The sequence below is a fragment of the Neopsephotus bourkii genome, unplaced genomic scaffold (assembly GCF_033783945.1).
Source record: "Neopsephotus bourkii isolate Nb327-2 ecotype Australia unplaced genomic scaffold, CSIRO-AGI_Nbou_v1 NB_53, whole genome shotgun sequence".
Lineage (NCBI taxonomy): Eukaryota > Metazoa > Chordata > Aves > Psittaciformes > Psittacidae > Neopsephotus > Neopsephotus bourkii.
The window spans coordinates 493769-512655 of record NW_026900570.1 but is presented as its reverse complement, the minus strand read 5'-3'; the positions used below and the strand labels follow the sequence as shown (position 1 = coordinate 512655).

Here is an 18887-nt window from a genome sequence, read left to right as displayed (position 1 = left end):
CTGGTAAATCTTCTAGATAAATAATCCTCCTTTGAAATAGTGCCAATGAGAGCACTTCAATATAGCTTTATAGAAGATAATGTTTATGGGGCATTAAAGGCATATACTTAATTCTTGCAAGTCAAACATCAAATCAGGCAGCATGCAGAAAAAAATGAGGATCTGATCCAAAGCTGAGCAACATCTACCCCTGTTAATGACAATAGGTCTATAGATTACTTCCTATGGAGTAACCAATACAGGCTTTTCCTGAATCACTGAACACTTTCCACACCTCTGGGCGAAATCCTGCTTGCATGACATGAAAAACACCACGAGATCCAAAATCAGTAGGATGAGGTTTGTATAGGCAGCCTGACATCTGCAGAAAGCAAGAAGGATTTGGCCCAAACATTCCTGTTAATGCATGTAGAAATTACCACATTCAGAGGTTAATCAAATAATCAGTTTTCAAATGCAAATCAGAGACCATAGAAAATGCAAGCAACACCAAACAATGAGAAATGGCAAGATCCCAAAACGCCATCCATTCCTTCTACGAGATGTGAGAAAGTATTAGCATAATTCAGTATGACATCCATACCAGATGTTGGCAATCACCTACAGAACATCAGACACTTTCATGCATAGTCTGGAAACAAGCAGGGAGAAAAAGCAAAAACGACAAAAAAAAAAAGAAGAGAGTGTGACTTGCACCATGATTGTCCTCACTCAGCCTACTCCTTCTCCTGAGGATACATGTCTTGCAGATGTCTGCATGACTCATGTGCATGCAGGGAGAGAAGAGTTCACTTTTGGTGAATGTATTTTGTCAACAGCCACGGAGACGTGGGGCAGAAAAGGGTTTACTAGCACGTTGGCAAACTTGAAGGGTTGTCAGCATTTCTGTAGACCACCTTTCATGGAAATGTGACTGTCATGTCAGTCTCCAAGGAAAACACAAATTTCTCACCTCTGGGATAGATACTTAAGTGATTTACCCACAAGAAGTATGACATTTATCTCTCTGAAGGAGGACTTCAGTGAGATTGAAGCGGTGAATGAGGGTCCATCTCCTTCACAGAGTCTCAATTCTTGTGCTCTGAGCCCTGTTCTGGCTATCAGTAAAGTACCAGATAACATTCACAGCACTATTTATAGCCTTTAGACTCACACTAACTTAAATGGGAGCTGGATCAGGCCCCAAAGTGCCTTGGCCCAATTTTCTATGAGGTCACCTTTCGCCAGTACCCTGTCATTTTATGTGAGATGTCTGTGACGTACATGCCTGTTCCAGAAAGAGCAGTGGAGTTTCTCTGGATGCATGCATATCACAAAATCCTGGTGATGATGATGGCCTGCATTTCACAGGCTTTTGAAAGGGGAGGCATAAGCGTGTGTGCCTCAGAACTTCGTATTACCTCAGTTAGTAGTTATCAAAAACATTTGTGATTTACATGCAGATAAACTATGATTCAGACCCTCTATTGTCATGGGAAGGGATCCTGCTGAGCACATGTGAACTTAGATATGCTGGCAATGGGAGACAAATGAGTGACTTCAGTGGGTTGTTTTGTTGCTGACGGTGGTTCCCATCTAGATTGAAACCAAATGAATCCAGTTGCTATGGCAATGTGCAAGATGCTAATTAATAAATAAAATTACTGAGAGTTCAAGATTTTATGTTCCCATAGAGAAAATGCTACCTATTTCTAAGCACCTGAACATAAGTGATATATGAAGAAATTAAAAGCTTTTTTTCTTTTAATGAGTATGGGTAAACAGATATCCAGCTACTGTACAAAGTTTACTTTCTCTTGGTAATATGGGCAACTGGAAAACAGAAAGCAATGGGTGTGTTTAGTGCAGAAAAGGGAAAATTGTGGGGATCCATGAAGGATATTTGTGTTGCTGAATCTCCATCTGAATCCATCCTCCCAGGGCAAATCACCTAACGGCAAAAGCAATGAGGTGCTGGAACAGACTTCTCAGGAAGTCTGAAAATCTCCACCTTTGAAGCCTCGTTAGAACAAGTCAGGCAATAAGTATCATGCCAGGTCTGAGGTATATTAAACACAGTCTTCGGTCAGGGGAATGGATTCTGAGAGTTTAGATCTTTTTGAATCCTTGGGCATCTGTGTCACCTAAACATCCCTGTGCCTGCTTGCGCACTTTAAAGCCAAGCATTAAAGGTAGGGTGAGATTTTTAAAAGCACTAATTGTTAGCTTTACTGACTCCCTCTGGAGTCAATAGAGAAACTCATTGATTTCCAGTGAAGCAGAATGCCTTTGAAAACCAGCCTCTAAGTGCTTTCCTGGACAGAAGCCTTACACCACGGAGGAGTTGGCCTGATACTTTCGGTAAGCAATTTCACTCAGCATGTTGAGGGCAAGTATGTTTGTGCAAATACAACTACCTGATGAAAAGCGTGATCAATTTTATTGAGGAAAAGCTTAGAAATTTGAAAAGGAGAATCCATCTTAGCATTTTTCATCTAAGTTGCAAAAGAGGAAGTAAGAATAACAACCTTCTCCCCTTTCTAGCAGTTGAACCCAAAAATCCCATGAAAGATTAGTGTTCATCATCTTTTCATTTTTTAAGCCTATTGTGGAAAAATACTTCACCTCACCATAAGCCTACATTATTATTGAAAACTGAGACTGATCTCCAAATAAATCACAGCATCATGGCCAATATTTCTTTTAGAATATATGTGGCTAACTGAAAAATGAACTGACTCCTCTGAAATTATCTGTTCACATTAAAACCTAGCCTTAGTTGTGTTTTACAGGCAGCTAGGTGTTCTGGGCCAATTTGTAGCTCTTCACATTTGTAACTTAAACACACTCAGGGCAGGTAATCTTGACAACAAAATCTAAGGCTGGATATTCTATTAGCATATCTTCATGCAGTTATGCCAGCAAATAATTTAGTTACTGGTACCTAAAAATGTACTTATCAAATAACTAATCAAATAATCAGAAAAAAAAAAAAACCAAAACAACAAAAGAACCAGAGCATGAGTTATTATGTATTTCCTCAATAAATAATCGTCCTCTCACTTTTTCTTTTTTTTTATTAGCCGACAAATGGAACAACTCAGTGTTTGATATCACTGAAGGGCTTTGGTGTATTTTTAAAGAAAGTTTTTCTGAATTTCAATACTCCTTTTTTTGTTTTTAAATAAAAACCAGATGAAATTCATCATTTGCTGTAAAACAAGGTTCAGCTCCAACTCTGACATAGGACAGCATAAATTGCTGTATATATAACTCAGCAAAATTGACAGGCTCTGCTCTGAAGAAGCTGAAGCTTAAGACAAGATGGAAAGTGAAAGGTGTCCCCTGGAGACGGCTGTCCCTCCAAGTTAATCTTCAAATCGCTTGCAAAGGAAACTGGGAACCCCTGGTTTTTGTTCTGATTAGCCATTACTATCCCACATGATCTGTAAAACTGTGCTCAACCTTCTGTTTCCCTAGGGGAAAAAATATCCTTTCACAATGAAAATTCGATTAGAGAAAAACCTTCTCTGTTAATAAATTATTCTTCATAAACTTGAAATGAAAAATTAAGACAGAAACTGATTTCCAGGAATACCAGATCTAATGAATTAACATCCTAAAAGTATTCTTTAAAAGCTATATTTAAACATACACTTTCAATGAAAAGTACCTTGCTCTTTCAGTAATTTCACAGATTTTCATTACTTTGATGTTGGAATGAGGAAGTAAGCACTAGAACACCTCAGTTCCAGAATTCCCATTTCTAGCTTATACTCCATGTGTGTGCTGGTGTTAATGTAAGTGCCTAATAAGTTTACTAAGTTTACACCAAATTTGTTTACATTTATATTATAGTGTAGATGTGAATAATAAGGGTTGGAACAGCCTTCCTAACTTAAAAGAGCTGTGTGTGAGAATCTGAGCAGGTCTCTTGAAGTTTTAAATATTTTTGACATGTAATTGCCAACATCTGTTCAGGATAATCACTGATAGGATCTACCATGCATGGTTTTTTGCTATCTTCTCTACCTTGTCATGCAGGTTGGAGATGTTAAACACTGAGGCTGAATGAGACCTGTCCATAGACAATGCTTGGCAAGAAATTATCATCATATAGTTAGTCCTCAGAGGACTCATCTCTGCATTAATTACTTAATAGTAAATATTATTTAATATTTTTTAAAAAGTAATAGATTAGATAAAAAGCTATGAAAAATCTACCAGATCTGTGGTAAAATACTGATTTATTTCCTGATGGGAGGTAACCATATCCTTGCAAATGTAAGAATATTGGAGTTAATGAAATGCTGAACCTACCAACATCAATGATGAAACATTTTCGGATCTCTTCAGGGTCTGAAATTTAAACAGTGTTTCTATCACATGCAGATGGATAAACACCATGACAAATTAGGCTATCTATGCCTGCAGTCCTGAAACCTCAACTCATAGCACAGACTTAGATTCCTCTGTTTGATTCCTCTGCACTTTCAAACACAAATATGCGTTTTAAATTCGTTAAACTTTCATTTTTAAAAATCAGTATCTGATGACTTTAGAAGAGTTTAATTGTAATTTTCATGTGGTTCATGAATGAGTACTTTGTGTGTGTGATTCACGAGCCACTGTATACCACCGTTCTCACAGCAGCACTCATCATAGTGAGGTCTGTAATTTTGGAGGCATTCTAATGCCTTCTGCCCACAAAAATGGTATGAGAAAAACATATGAAAAATGTATTCTATTGACAGGTCACATTCCCTACATTCCTCCATTTCCTGATCAGCATCTGTGGTTACGTTATTTGTAATTACTGTGTTTACTACTGGAAATGGCATGTAGGCTTTAAGTGCAGCCGGAGTGTTTAACCTGATTTTCACCTGAAATGACTGAGATTGTTTTCAGCGCCCGCAGTACTCTGAACGTTCGTAAGGCTGAGACATTGCCCAGGTCCACAAATTCAGTTATGTATCTGTAACAAGGGAAAGTCACACACAGACAATGACAAAACACCAGCAAAAAAAACAAACAACCAACAGTCAAAGGGACAAAGAGAGACAGAGAAAGAATCACTTGTAGCTGAGAGCCAAAATGTAAGGATCAGGGCTTCTTACCTGGGATTACTGAAATAGTTTTTAAAGCTCTCAATACCCTGAAAGTCCGAAGAGGTGAAACACTGCCTACTTTCACAAATTCTCCTACATACCTGTAGAATTAAGTCACAGTTATTTGGAATTATACAATAGATTATGAAACTTGTCTGAATGAAGAATGCAATCATAAAAAGTGGGAGCAAACACAACTGAATGAGGGATGCATCCACTTTTCAGGCTCTTATTTGATGCCATTTGTCCCAGTTTTTTCATAATATACATTATTTCAAATGTTTCTTGAACTTTTAAACTTATCTAATAGGCACCAGTTCTTTAAAACTACTCAGTTAACTTTGTTACTGTGCTGTTCAGCAATAAATACTTTAAAAACTTCACCATCATGTAACTTAACAAAAAATTCTTTGCATTATAGGAAACATTAAGAGTTATTTTGCTGCTCCTAAAAAATAAAATCTTCAAACACCCAAGTAATTTTCACATAATAGCTTCTGCAAACTAAATATAGGACAACATCTGAAAATATCAGTGCAAATGTACCTGCTTGGCTGCTTATTCTAAGGTGCTGCATTCTGTGCTAAAACAGATGTTGGTTTCAAGAGATGCTTAAGAATTTACTTTGTTTTGTACATCAAATACATGCTCTTTGCCGGCAGGAAGATGGATTTTGAATGAATATAATTGCAATCCTACTAAAAACTATTTATGATTAAAATACCAATCCCAGCTCTTCACTGCCATGCCTATTTTGGTCATCATGAAGACCCATGACACATCTGAGTTGAATGCTGCCAGGAGGGTCAGTTATGGGATGCATTTGGTTTTATCAGTGTTTTACAGAGTTTATTCCTCCGAGTTGGTGTACAGTAAAAGCACAGTCACCATTGTATTCTCTGAACAAAACAGCTCTTGGACTTTTTAATTTCATTATGAAATTACCATTAAATTTCATTTATACATTCCACATCTTTGAGGCATCTGTTTTTGCACGTTAAGTTAAAAACTCACCTGGTTATTTTACAAAGCCTGCTTAAGTGGGTTTTGTGCAAAGTCCTCTGGGGAGGACAAAGCATCCTCTCCATATCTACTAATCCAGATTATAGCCTGGAAGGGCAATATTGCTTCTCCTCCTCATAATCTCATAGGGGAGTCTGGGCAAACCCCCCCTGGTTTAGGAAGTGCTTCTCTCCCAAACTCTAATGCAATATGCAAGGGTGGAAAAAAATTATTTGGGGAGCAGCAATACCATGAGAATATGATTTTGCTGACTAGAAATTTGTAAACACGTTATTAATATAGGAACAGGCATGTGACGCAAGTATTAACGCTGCTTGCTCACAATAGTTAGCTCTAAGACTTATATTGGCCATTTCTTGGATGAAATTGCAGCAGACTTAAGTTCCTCCAAATTGGGAAGGGAGAAGCAACTGAAATTCCCATCCTGGATTTTGCTGTTAGCCAGGGAATTGCTTATTGTCATTAAGCTGTTGGCAAGGCACTTCCCAATCCAGAGTTACACCTGCCTGAAACGGAAAGTACTCACTTGACTGGGAAAGAGTGATCTAAACAGGGGCAGTTTCATAATTTCCTACTTTTCCTTGAACCCTTCCACGGCCCTCAGAGGGTCATGGCTATATCTGCTAGCACAGGGTGGAAGAAAAGCCCTAGAGACCTGTGGCACCTCTTACTATCTAGTGTGCTATTTAAAACCACTGTCTGTACCCCAATCTGTGCCATTTCTGCCCCAAGGAGGAGGCAAGAAGTTATTTTGCAGCAACTCTAAAGCAAGTGATGGTCTTTCCACTGGAACACACATCAGTGAAAGAATCAGATTTTCTATTAGCTCAAAACCCTCAGTCCATCTAAATCTCATGTCCCCTTTAACAGGCTCTCCCATTTTGAACCCTCATGCAATCTATTTTTCCAGACACAGAAATACTAGTTACAAGCAAAAACAATACCAGAGTTACCTGTGTGGTCAATATTACTTTAAATTACTTGCAAGTTTGATTTATATGAAGGATAAATCATATCAGAATAGTCCATTATCCAATGTTCTGTCCTATCTGCTGCTTGCATACTTGGAAGGAGGATTAATTTTACACATGAAGATCACACTGACTGTTCAGACTCAAATTTCAGTGACAGTAAAAGAGATGCTCCCAGAGGAGTTCCACAGAGCTGGGGGTGATGCCCCAATCTCTGCCTGAGCTGAGGAGATGGAGCAGAAGCATTGCAAAGGTTGCAAACTGTGGCTCCCTTGTCCTTTTCCCTCCTCCTTTCTGCCTCAACTGTCTAAAACATTCTTCCTTGTAGGATAGAGGAACCCATGCATGGAAACTTTCCATGTTGCTCTGAATTCAGAGACCTGCAAATAAACTAATGTCCTAACTCACAAACAGATGAACTATCTCACCCTGCTTTTACCACCTGTCTAATGTACAGCATAGCAGGCTGGTGGTGCTTTGCATTGCTCTGTCCTGCCTCTCAATGCTGCAGGAGAATTGCTCTTAGTGCTACTTTAGGCAAATTTCAGCTGAGAAAAATACCTAATGTGTGCTGACCTCCAAAAACTGCTCCCCATCTGCGCTGCATTTTTTGAAAGCTTATCACAACGGCCAGATGCCAGTTCAGCCAAATCCATAGGAATGCAGTAACAGATACCAGGATCAGGCCCAGAGCTGGCTATGATCCAAAGCCTACTAAAATAAATGGGAGCCTTCCCAGCAAAGTCCACATACATTTTACATACCTTCATGCTGTTCTGCTAAATGCTGCTAATGTTCATAGAATCAGGGACTATTTCAAGTTGGAAGCGACCCATAAGGATCACTGAGTCCAACTCCTGGCTCCTCACAGGACTACCTAAAGCTAACCATTTAGCTAAAAGCATCATGGAGACACTCCTTGAATATTGATCCGGATCCCTGCACCCTACCTGAGTTGTGCTATCAACTTCTGTGGCCCTCACTGGTGTTTCAACTAAGCTGGGTTGAATACTTTTTCCCAGTTTTGGTTCCATTCAAATATAACTGGCCCACAAGTTCAGCTCAAATGATGTGCTAACAGGCTTGCAACTCACTTAACACTGAATTACGAGGTTTAAAGATGGCAGCAAGAGCTTAACTAAAACCAAAATAGAATATACGTATCATTAAGCATAAAATACAGGGAGACTAAATGAAGTCCTTCTATGATTAGGAAATGGAGCCTTTCAGGGCGTTATCTAACATGATTCCATTTCAAGATGACACATGCTTTTCATATGCTTTTTTCTCAGAACTATGGAGAAAATCTGCATTTCTAGCTCAGCTTTCTGGTTTTCAGTTGGAGATACCAACAGCGTCAGACATCTGCCTTTGGCCAGAGCTTGGGCTGACCTTGGGTCTGCTGCTGCCTTTGGCTGACTGCTTCCCTACCCGCATGTGTTTTCAGCTGTCTAGATGCCACAAATCCAACAGCTCTTTCAAAGCACCAGAACCTCACATGTTTTCGGTGAACTCTAATAATCTAGGTGGAAGTATACATCTGAAGGGGAATATCATGTTTGGGGGGCAAATTTCTACTCCCAAGATATATGACAAGTTTCACAGGCTTTTAAATCAATTCCCTATTGCAGTGAAATAGTAATTACTTTCAGGGTGAAGAGGGTTTGTGAAGTGAAGAAAGCAAAACCAGTTTTGGTTGTGTTATGGATAGATAGAGTATAAATGGGGATTTAAATACATGGGTATTCAGTCACACTTATAACACTTTCTATTCAGGGGTCTAAAGCTTCCCAAAATTGCATTAGATAGGCAAGTATTATTATGGATATACAAACAGCTCTCCATGGAGCACAAAGTATATAACCTCTCCAAAGCATTTCAGTGAATTGAGAGAACAGAATTGAGAATTCCTCTGACTTCTTCCTCTGAAACCACTCAGGAAAAAACTCTCCCTCCTAATACACTTCAGCATTTTCTCATTGTTGGTACAATTTGAGTGGAAGATAAAAAAGAGAACCACCAGACAATTCTTTAAAAGTCCTACTGCATATCAGTGTCTTGAAAAATACAAAGGAATGCTACTTACGCCATAACAATAACACTGAAATCCAGCCAGTTCCACGGATCTCGAAGGAAGGTGAATTCTGTCATGCAAAATCCTCTTGCCAATATTTTTATCAGTGACTCAAAAGTATAAATACCAGTGAAAGTGTACCTGGGAAATAAAGTGGCCAAGATAAGCAAGAGCATTAGCAAGCAGTAGATGGCAGGAAAAGCAGAGGCAAACTCAGCTTGATCCTGCTCACATGAAACATTCCTGTCCCTTTTGGTGTTGCTCATGCAAGTCATGGCTGCAGTACCAGGCTGTGCACAAGCAGCTTCATGTGTGGCCCAAGGAACATGTAAGAAAAGGGAAAACACTCATGACAGCCATAGAAAAAGACAATTTTCACCAAATGGTGTACCTTGACGAATCCTCTCTCATTAAGCATGAATACTAACTATTTTAAGCTGTGTTACAGGACTTTTAAAACTCTGCAATCACCAGTGAAAGAGGAATGGATTATGCTTGTTGCTTCTCTAATTTGAAGGAGCCTGGTTGTTCCATTCATACCTCTCATCTCTTCCTGCACAGGACACTTTGAAGGACAGCAGGTTAAAAAAATGTCCCCACTTAGTTTTATAAGCTAAAAAAGGGTATTCTTCTTGCAACTTCCCTGTTCACTATCTATGGTAAACCACACCATCCCTCAGAATTAAACAACAGAATTCCCTCACTGAGAAAGAGCAAAATAACTCCCACCTGAATACTATATATAATAATTTTGACCTGCTTGACAGTAAAAGAGACACAAGGGTGTTTTTTTCCCATAGTAAGACAAGCTGTTTATTAACAACAGCTGCCTGTAATGAACTCAGATAGAACATACATCTTACCTTTTGTAATAAAGATGATACTTGTAATAAAATTTAGCAAATTCTCTGTGGGGGACAATAATATATCTGACTTACAACATTCAGATCTCTGTTCACCCAAGGATCTACCTACCATCAGAGATGTACTTCAGGGCATACAACATCTCTTTTTTTAACGTTTCTACTTGAGACATGTAGCCCAATGAGACTAGGTATTCAAGACCATATCTCAATAAAAATAATAAATATTTAGGATCCACCATTGGCATTCCCTACACCTTTTCTACAAATGAAGATGTAGATGATACCAAAGCCTATTAAAAACACCACAAAGACACACCTAAAATCCCATAAAACACAAACTCAGTCATGGTGCTAGGGGCTTTCACTGGAAATGCTGTCTTGAGTAATTAAAGGTAGTATTCTAAGGAAGAACTTCATTATGCATAAAATGCAAATGTTTTCTCTCAGTTGTATTCTGCTGATCTGCAACAGGGCACACATACAAGATAGTGGCAAATCCCTTGCTCTCCAGACACCATGTCACACAGTAGAGTTAGTTACACATTATAAAACCTCAGTATGCTTCATGTTAAAATGGAGATTCATAGGACAGGTTTTGTGCAACAGTGGGCATTGAATGTTTTGCACATCTCCTTTTTGACCATACACCTAAGAATTATCTTGTATCTGATTTTTCAGGATGCCTATTTAGTTTTGCTCTGGTATTTCAAATATAGGTCACCCATGTGACCCTCTCTTTAAGCATGTGTATTCAGTAATACATGCAGAAAACACATGCAAAGAACTAAAAAAAATACTTAACGGTACATAAGCTCATTAAAATGATAAAGCACTTGTATTTATTCAGCATGTCAGATGGTTTAATTGATTGTATAATCATCATCTAATTCTAAATGGATCGGGCAAAGTCCTCCAGCAACTGAGCAGCTTCTTTAACAACAGAAAAATTTTTAGTGGAGGGAAGTTGAATTGATTTCTTTTTTTCAAAATGGTCAGGAAAATGTTTTAAAGGAAGATCTAGGCCAAATATTTGCACAAGGTTACTCTTGCATCCCCTGGTAAATCTCTGGAACAGAATACAAAATGGATTAAATGTATTGCTTCCAAATCCGATATTAATCAATTTGAATTCCAGTTCCTTGGGTTATTTTGCTCCTCAGAAGTCAAAAGCCTTTGATCTAATTCTATTCATTTGAGGAGGAAAAACTATGAGGTATGAGGAGACAGAAGAGGAAACATGGAAGCATGTACTCCATGCTGCACAAGTCCATTTGCATTTCTGTTCTGTTTCTTCCATGCCCTATTTGACACACTGATAAAATCATCCCCATTTTCCTGCTTACAGAACACACTTTGATATTTTTTTGTTTTGTTGATATTTGATATTTAATGTTTGACTTCCCAGCTGTAGACTCACTGACCGAATTTTGACTCACATTTATGAGATGTCCATGCCTCAGCTGAATACATATGACTATGGTACTGTCTGACAGTTTGAAATAGGAAAAAGGACAACACTGGGGGAAAAGTCACAGGCATACTTGAGGGTACTATACGGAAATACATGAAACATCCTCGGATTAGGATGCTATTGTGATCAGATGAAATATTAGGTTCGGCACTGTCTATTATTAGCAATTTATGGTCTAGAAGATGTGCCCTGCATGATTCTGAGAAACCAAAGATAAGGGCATTTTACTGTCTTTCCTTACTGCCCTGAGTAGACCAACCACCAGGCTATGGAACAGCAGATGGCTGTGTTTATCATATGTCAGTCAAAAATAAAAAGTGTGTTCTGATTGGTTCAATGAGCCAAAATAATTGTTTAATGCACTGTAGGTTGATTAGCTTATGCATCTGGTATCTGTTTCTAAGAGGAATATTTTAAAGCAACTTAAAGAAATGAAAGCTTTCTGAAGCTAGTTGGCCTTTTTTAAAATTAATTTAAAAAAAGAAACCAAACCAAACCAAACAAAAAAGCCCCTTCAAACGATTTCTTTTTCTTTTTTTTCTTTTTTTCTGAAGGTTTGACAAATTTAAAAGATTGGAAGATAAAAGCATTCCCAGACAATTTTATTCATGATCCTAAGGTATGCCTATCAATGATTACAGGGGAACACTAGTCATGGTGAACTCAGTCCAAAAGAGACTTCTACTTCAGTAAGTTTCAGATTAAGGACAGAACTAAGTATATCCAGGAAGTATTTTCTGAAATAATTCAACTTAAACTCCATCTGCCTATTCTAGTGTGTCCAACCATTGAATCTCTTGCATGGGAACTGTGAAAGGCTGGACAGTTTCAAATGAAGTTCTCATCACATGTGTTTTCATTCAGATGTAGCATAGCAGGAGCATTTAGCAGTAAGTGTGAGCTTGGTAGACTAAAAAAGTTGTTAGTTTACTTACTAAGGGAGTTTTCACAGGCAGTAGCCCCCTGGAAAAACATTTTGTCATGACAGATATTACCATCAGTATTACTAGAAAGAAATTAGACCACAGCAAACAAGAGGAAAAAAAGAATATAACAAATGGGAGAGGAAGGATGGGATAAGGATAGGGCAGATGTAAACCAGCAAGGATACTTACTCAACATATTTATTCCAGGACGGAGTCTCTGACTGTGCCATGAACACACAATTAGTTAAAATAGTGCACATAATAAACATACTGAACAATGTAAATAAGAAATTAAGGAAAGCAACGCATATCTTGTAAGACTTCACAAATTTCTGTTATTTCACACAGGATGTGACAGCTCAATCATAATTCGCAAGTTGCTTAAAAAGGACTATAGACATTTGTTTATAAGTAAATAAGGAAACAAATTACTATATACACATAAAATTATAAGGAAACTTTTCCTTCTCTTTTTCCTTTGCTTACTTTGTATGCATTATACAGTAAACAAATGTACTGACTCTGCAGTCTTCTGAAAATACAATACCCAAATTTTACAGCTGTGTTGGTCAGATGACAATGTGCAAAGGTGCACAACTTTGTATGAAAAGAGGGATTAGTCTCATTTAAGTATCTATGGAAAACCCGTGTCTGCAAATTCCCATTATATTTTGCATCCTGAAACATTTCTCAGGCTGTAAGGCAAGTTGTAAATCTGGTCTTTCTAATCTCTCTAATGGGCTTGAGTTCTCACTTTCAGTATAAAATTTCACCAAAAGCTAATATGAATTTCACAGCACTAATTTTAAAGCTTGGTCTGCAAACTGGCCTGTCTTGATCTGCAAATCTGACTGCCTCAGCTGAGGCATCAGTTTCCCTAATTGGAGGCTAAAACAAACCTCCCAAGTGTAGAGTCCTTGTTCCTAGCTGCTAAGCTGTGGCCACAAACACAGAACGGAGCACTCTCAATTGAATTCTTGAAACTGAAAACACAGTTCACTGAACTGCTCTCCTAAAAGCACGTCACTATCTGTAAAAATATTACAAAACATGATGGGGTTCTCCTGTATAAATAATAGGTCCCATGCTACTGCAGAAAGTTAACTAATGAGTTTAAGTGGACAGAAAATAAGGCAAACAGCCTGCAACTCAGGCTGGGACCCTTCTGCAGAGACCAATAGCTTCCAAATATTAATTTGTTTTGCCTTCAATACAAGAAACAGATAAAATAAAATAAGGTGTGTGTTTGTTTGTTTGGAGTTTTTTCCCTTTTTACTGATTCTGTAGGTGTCATATTTTGTTTCAGAATAGTGATGCAAGAATATAATTTCAAACATACATCCTGAAACATCTGCGTGAAAATTGTCCTTTCACAGAGTCAAAATCTATGCTGGAAAGAGTGGAATGTTTTCCTATGGGCCACATAAGCAACTACAAGTTTAAATATGTAGTAACCAACCTGCATATTCCCCAGGGCTGCTGCAGAAAGCAGTAATTGTACTCAAAGGGACTCCTCCTCTCACAAACAGTTTCCAGTTCTCAGACAACACCTACTGAAGGACTGGGATGGATATCTGATAGCCAGTCACATTTTCTCATGTCAGCTTGAGATATATTTTTGGTAATTTGTGGTAATTTGTGTCCATCTGGTTAACACAATTAGGCTTTAAGCTGCAGCTAGCCTAGAAAACACTGGATTACTTTTTCATCTACAGTGAAATGCTATGAAAAGAACAGTAGTAAGACAGAGTAGTGTGTTCAGGCCATGCCAAAAAAATACTGTGCTTCAATTTAGTTCCAAGCAAAGAAATTCCTCTATAACCACCTATTTTAAGATCACTGGTGTGATTTATACATCCTTGTTTCCTTGTGGTGTTAAGATGAGTGTAACATGCTCACTTACAGGCAGGTGTTATCACCTTATTCAAACACCAAAGAGAATACACCAGAGAAAATAGGTTGAAAATGTGAGAGGTTAGCTTTGGGACATCAAATACACTATGAATTCAAACAGTTTCATGACCAAGCTGGAAACTACAAAGAACATAAAAGAATGAAACATTTCAAATGGTCATGCACCAAAGTCAAAGATCTGTATTAAAAGAAAGAGGTAAAAAAAAAATATCCTACAGAATGAAAATTAGCATCCCTACCTGAAAACTAATGCAATAGGTTGCACTAGAAAAAGTCAGTATTGATGATCCACTCAGAAAGGACAAAGTAAAAAGATGAAATTCACATACGCTATTCTTATCTCAAGAGATATATTAGCATCATTGAGTATTACCTCTCTTAGGACTATTACTAATTCCAATTTTTGAAAACCTACTGATCCATGAGTTGACATGGCTAACACATTCAGAAATATGGGTTGGACTCTGTTATGGATCACAACCCAAATATAGTAAGCTACTCATCAGGATTCTTTCTGCAGTAAATTAACCTTATTCTTTCCAATTCAAAGTTATAGAGTAAGCTTTGCACAAACTGGTTCTAAAATTTCATCTCCTAGCACAAAGTTATTGAGTCAAACACAGCATACTTCTATTCTAGACTTCATTATGATGGATAATTGTTAATTAGCAGACTGAATATTAGAGGTTTCTAAGTGATCATAGCCAAATTACATATAATATATGCAAGCAAAGGTTAGTCCCAATCAATAGCACATATAATTGGTGCTTGACAAGGTCTCATTTTCCCTTATGGAGGAAAGTGTGTAAAATCGGATAGGAGAAACGCTGCAAGCAGAAAATATGAAGAAAGATTGAAAATTCTTTAAGAAGAGTTTGGGGGTTTCTTTTTTGTTCTTTTTTTCAATGGGCCAGAATCCATAATTCTTGCTTCAAGGAAGGTAATTTTGGTCAAAACCCCATTCTGGATCTGTGACAAACAGCAGCTATCTATACTACCTAGAAGAACAAGGCATAGCAATTGCTATGACTTTATATAGGATCACAAACTGCTTGGAGAAACTAAAGACATCACAGAATGGTCCTCAGCTTGCAGGCTAGAAGAACTAAGAGGAGTCTTTTAAGCATAAGACATCAATGAAATGTTAGGCAGTGGAGATTGTAAAGGAAGATGCTAATAATAACTAGCAATGATGCAGAAGGCAAAAAGCGTTCATCCATCGGGATGCAGACCTACACTCCCTATGTCCTCTGTGACAGAAATGGACCAGGGTCTTGTTCTGGCCCATAGTCCTTTGATGGGGCCTCCTAGATTCCAAAGAAGAGGAGAAATACCTAGAAAAGGTTTAGGGATACATTGTTAGATTGAAGTAATCCACCTTACTAGGAGGTTGTGGATGTTTTTTCCTTTAGAAGAGTGCATTTTTTAATGACTAGACTAATTAGTCTGTCTGGATGAGCAGTTGAACATATAGGATCTATGCTGCCTGAAGTCTCAGAAGAAGAACTCCATATACAGCTACTTAACCAAGAAATGTGACACCCACAGCTTCTATATAGGACAATTTTACTCTGTCCTCTCTATTTTGTTCTACTATTAGCCTTCATGGTACGCTTAATGACTGGAAATGGAAATATTGCATCTACTAGAGAAGATGCTTCAGACACTTCCGTGACAGGGCATCATTTGTTAATGCTCTTTTTTTGGATTTTGCCCTGAAGAAAATAAAGATTGCTTGATTACACTCACACAAGGCAATAGATCTGGTTCCCAGATTCATGTCTGTGATATTACCTGCTTGAGTACTTGCCGATCCAGGCTTCTTTCTGCCTGGGATATTGACTGCCTGCTCAGCCAATTGGCCTTTGTTTTTCAGGTTGATGTGAAAGGTCTGTATCGACAGAAAACAAATCAGTGCCTAATGCAGGAACTTCACCACTGTTTCACTGGGACTACAGCTGTTGCCTCCTGCCCGTGCTTGCCAAAGATTGAGCTGTTGGATTTCCTGACATTATCAACACGAGGTGATAACTTGAGTCTTTCTGTATCTAAAATGCTATTTACATTGTGACCTTCCACTCCTACAATTTACAATATTTCTGTTCCTGACATATCTTTCAAATTCACTCCTCTGTGGTCTTTATCCTTGGAAGTAATGTGAAAAGGATTTATTGCACACTTTTCTTTGGGTTTACTGTTACAAAGAGCATGCAGTTCCTGTGTATTACACATACTTGTGACCTCTTGGCTACACCAGATGGTGTAGAAAGAAGTAAGCAGAAGACAGAAAAGGTCTCCAGAGCTGGAGGCAATGCTCAAATATACATGCTGTTTTTCTCAGTTAAATTTTCAGATTCTTCTCCTAGCCATACCTGTGCCAATTCATTGACTTCAATTAACTTCAGCAAGGCTGTGCTGTTGTAACTGTACCTAATAAACACTGTTGGGTATGCTGCAGCAAGTGCTGCACTGTTTGCATGCATAATCTGATCCATAAGCAAATCTCTCTGTAAAATTCTATGGTGTATTCTTAGTAATCATAATAATATCCTGGCTGATATCACATACTCATTTTTGCATGGACTTATTGTAACTAGAAGCTTTGCCTACTTTTCCTCTTCCTAGATTATCTATATTTGCACTTTTTTTCTTTTCCTCACTATATGGAAAACTACTGGGAATCTGGTTTCTTTCTGGATTTTGGGGCGTTTCTTTGGGTGGGTGTTTTTTTCTTTTTGGGGGGGGGGTGTTTGTTTGGTTTATTCCCCCTCTGAAATTTGATAATAAACCAATGATTCGAAGACACTACCTGCTTTGTATTTATTAGTTCTCTGCGGTGAACATAAGCATTATAGGTGAGGGATTTTTGTCACTAAAACATCACATGATCATCACAGCTGCATGTGAAGTCTGAATTATCACTGCCAGGTCTCCCATGTTCACCATAGAGAAGGCAACTCATGAAAAAAGGTGCAGTTTTGGTAATGTTCACACAAAGGTGAACATTTGGGTCCATTTGGTCTTCCAGACTATGTTCAGAATATAATGTTTCTGTGTCAGTATTTAAAACCCAAGTGAAAACCAACCACTGCAACATATCTTGCATGACTTCAGAAGTACAGCTAAGGGAAATCAGGCATTACCCTTCTATCGAAAGGTCCATCAGGCAGGCCTGCCCTTTCATTCCTAGCTGTATAACACATTTCAACAAGGAAAAAAAAAAAAAAAAAAAAAAAGAAGAAAGAAAAAAACAAACCAAAATACCCCAACAAAACACTAATTAAAAAATGTTTTGTTTCAGGAGATCAAAATAATTAATTTCTGAGGCAGTTCAAAATTAAACTGCATCTGCACATGGTGTCACAAAGTCTCATGGGAGAGGCTGCTCAAATGCTCAGTAGCAAATCACTCCATCAGTGTAGATTTCCCAAGGTACGCTCCAACTTCCTGGTTCCCTTCCTAAGGTACTACACCCAGTTTCTTCCACTGGCTCTTTACTAAACATGTTCAGGCCCTCCAAACCTTTTAATCCTGAGTAAAGTCAGCAGACTGTCCACTGCAGTTCACATTATCTGATGCCAGCAGTATAATACAGCTATTTTCACAGTTCACATAACAATATAAAATGAACCAAACCAAAAATCCAAGCGCATTTCTGCTTCTGCAAGCAAATTCAGCAGAAAGATTTAAAACAGCTTAATGAAATAAAATGGTTTCTGACTTCCATCCATCTGTGTTTAAAAACTCTATAAAATACATGAGGAGGGAAATCAACAGAAAGGATATGAATGTACCAAAATTTTAATTGCTGCTCTTCTGATTGGATGGAAAGGACTAAGTATATACAAGGCAGGAGTGGCACTAAATCGAAAGATTGTCTTCCCTTTGTTCAGTACTATAAATGTCTGGAAAACAAAATAGAAAATGAGAACGTTCAGTATTTTCATTTATGCTCAGCTTTTCCCAGCCCATGTCCCATTGTGAAGTTCCTGACAGGATCCCACATTTCTTCCCCACTCTCCTCAAAACCCCCAAATTCCTTTTCACTTAGTGAAGAGTTTTGTTCAAGACCCTCCCAGCAGAGCTATTGCCTGTCTTATTGCAATATCCCAACTGTTTTTCATTCCTTCAGTCTTTATAGGGCCCTGTGCCATCACCTCCATCACAAGGCTGGGAGGAGAGTGGAATCACCTTTAAAAATAAAAAATTACACAGTGACTAAAATGTGGATGAGGGACTTTCATGATGTGCTCTTCCCAAATGCCAGAGACCTCAATATGTTGTTACTCCATTTTCTATACCTTGATTCCTTTATTGCTCTCAGTCGATGTTTTTTGTCTCACCAAGTAAGCAGCTTCATGGAGGCACAGCTCCACAGCAAGATCTGACCCTGGCACTGGGGCACTGTCATTGTACTCAAGTTGATATGGGCAGAGGAAACCAATACTGTGAGTTACCTTAAATCCAAAGTAATGCTGAATGGATGCTTGTCCAACTTACAGAGCTTTGCAAATGCCCCAGCATTCACTGAGCAACTCATATGCACTCAGAGACA

At 38.2% G+C, this 18887-nt stretch overlaps 1 protein-coding gene across 4 annotated transcripts in view; it reads right to left on the bottom strand.

The window, feature by feature from the left end:
- LOC133209774 (sodium channel protein type 5 subunit alpha-like) overlaps window positions 1-18887 on the bottom strand; it is a 212753-nt gene that overhangs the window by 152288 nt on the left and 41578 nt on the right. For 3 of the 4 annotated variants that reach the window (XM_061348584.1, XM_061348592.1, XM_061348599.1), the window contains exons 3-6: window positions 18120-18237; window positions 12608-12698; window positions 9168-9296; window positions 4863-4954 (exon numbers count right to left, since the gene is read on the bottom strand). In XM_061348584.1, the coding sequence (XP_061204568.1) occupies window positions 4863-4954; window positions 9168-9296; window positions 12608-12698; window positions 18120-18237 (430 nt within the window). Of the gene's footprint in view, window positions 1-4862; window positions 4955-5096; window positions 5189-9167; window positions 9297-12607; window positions 12699-18119; window positions 18238-18887 lie in introns of all 4 variants that reach the window. The other variant, XM_061348581.1, reaches the window with a different exon arrangement.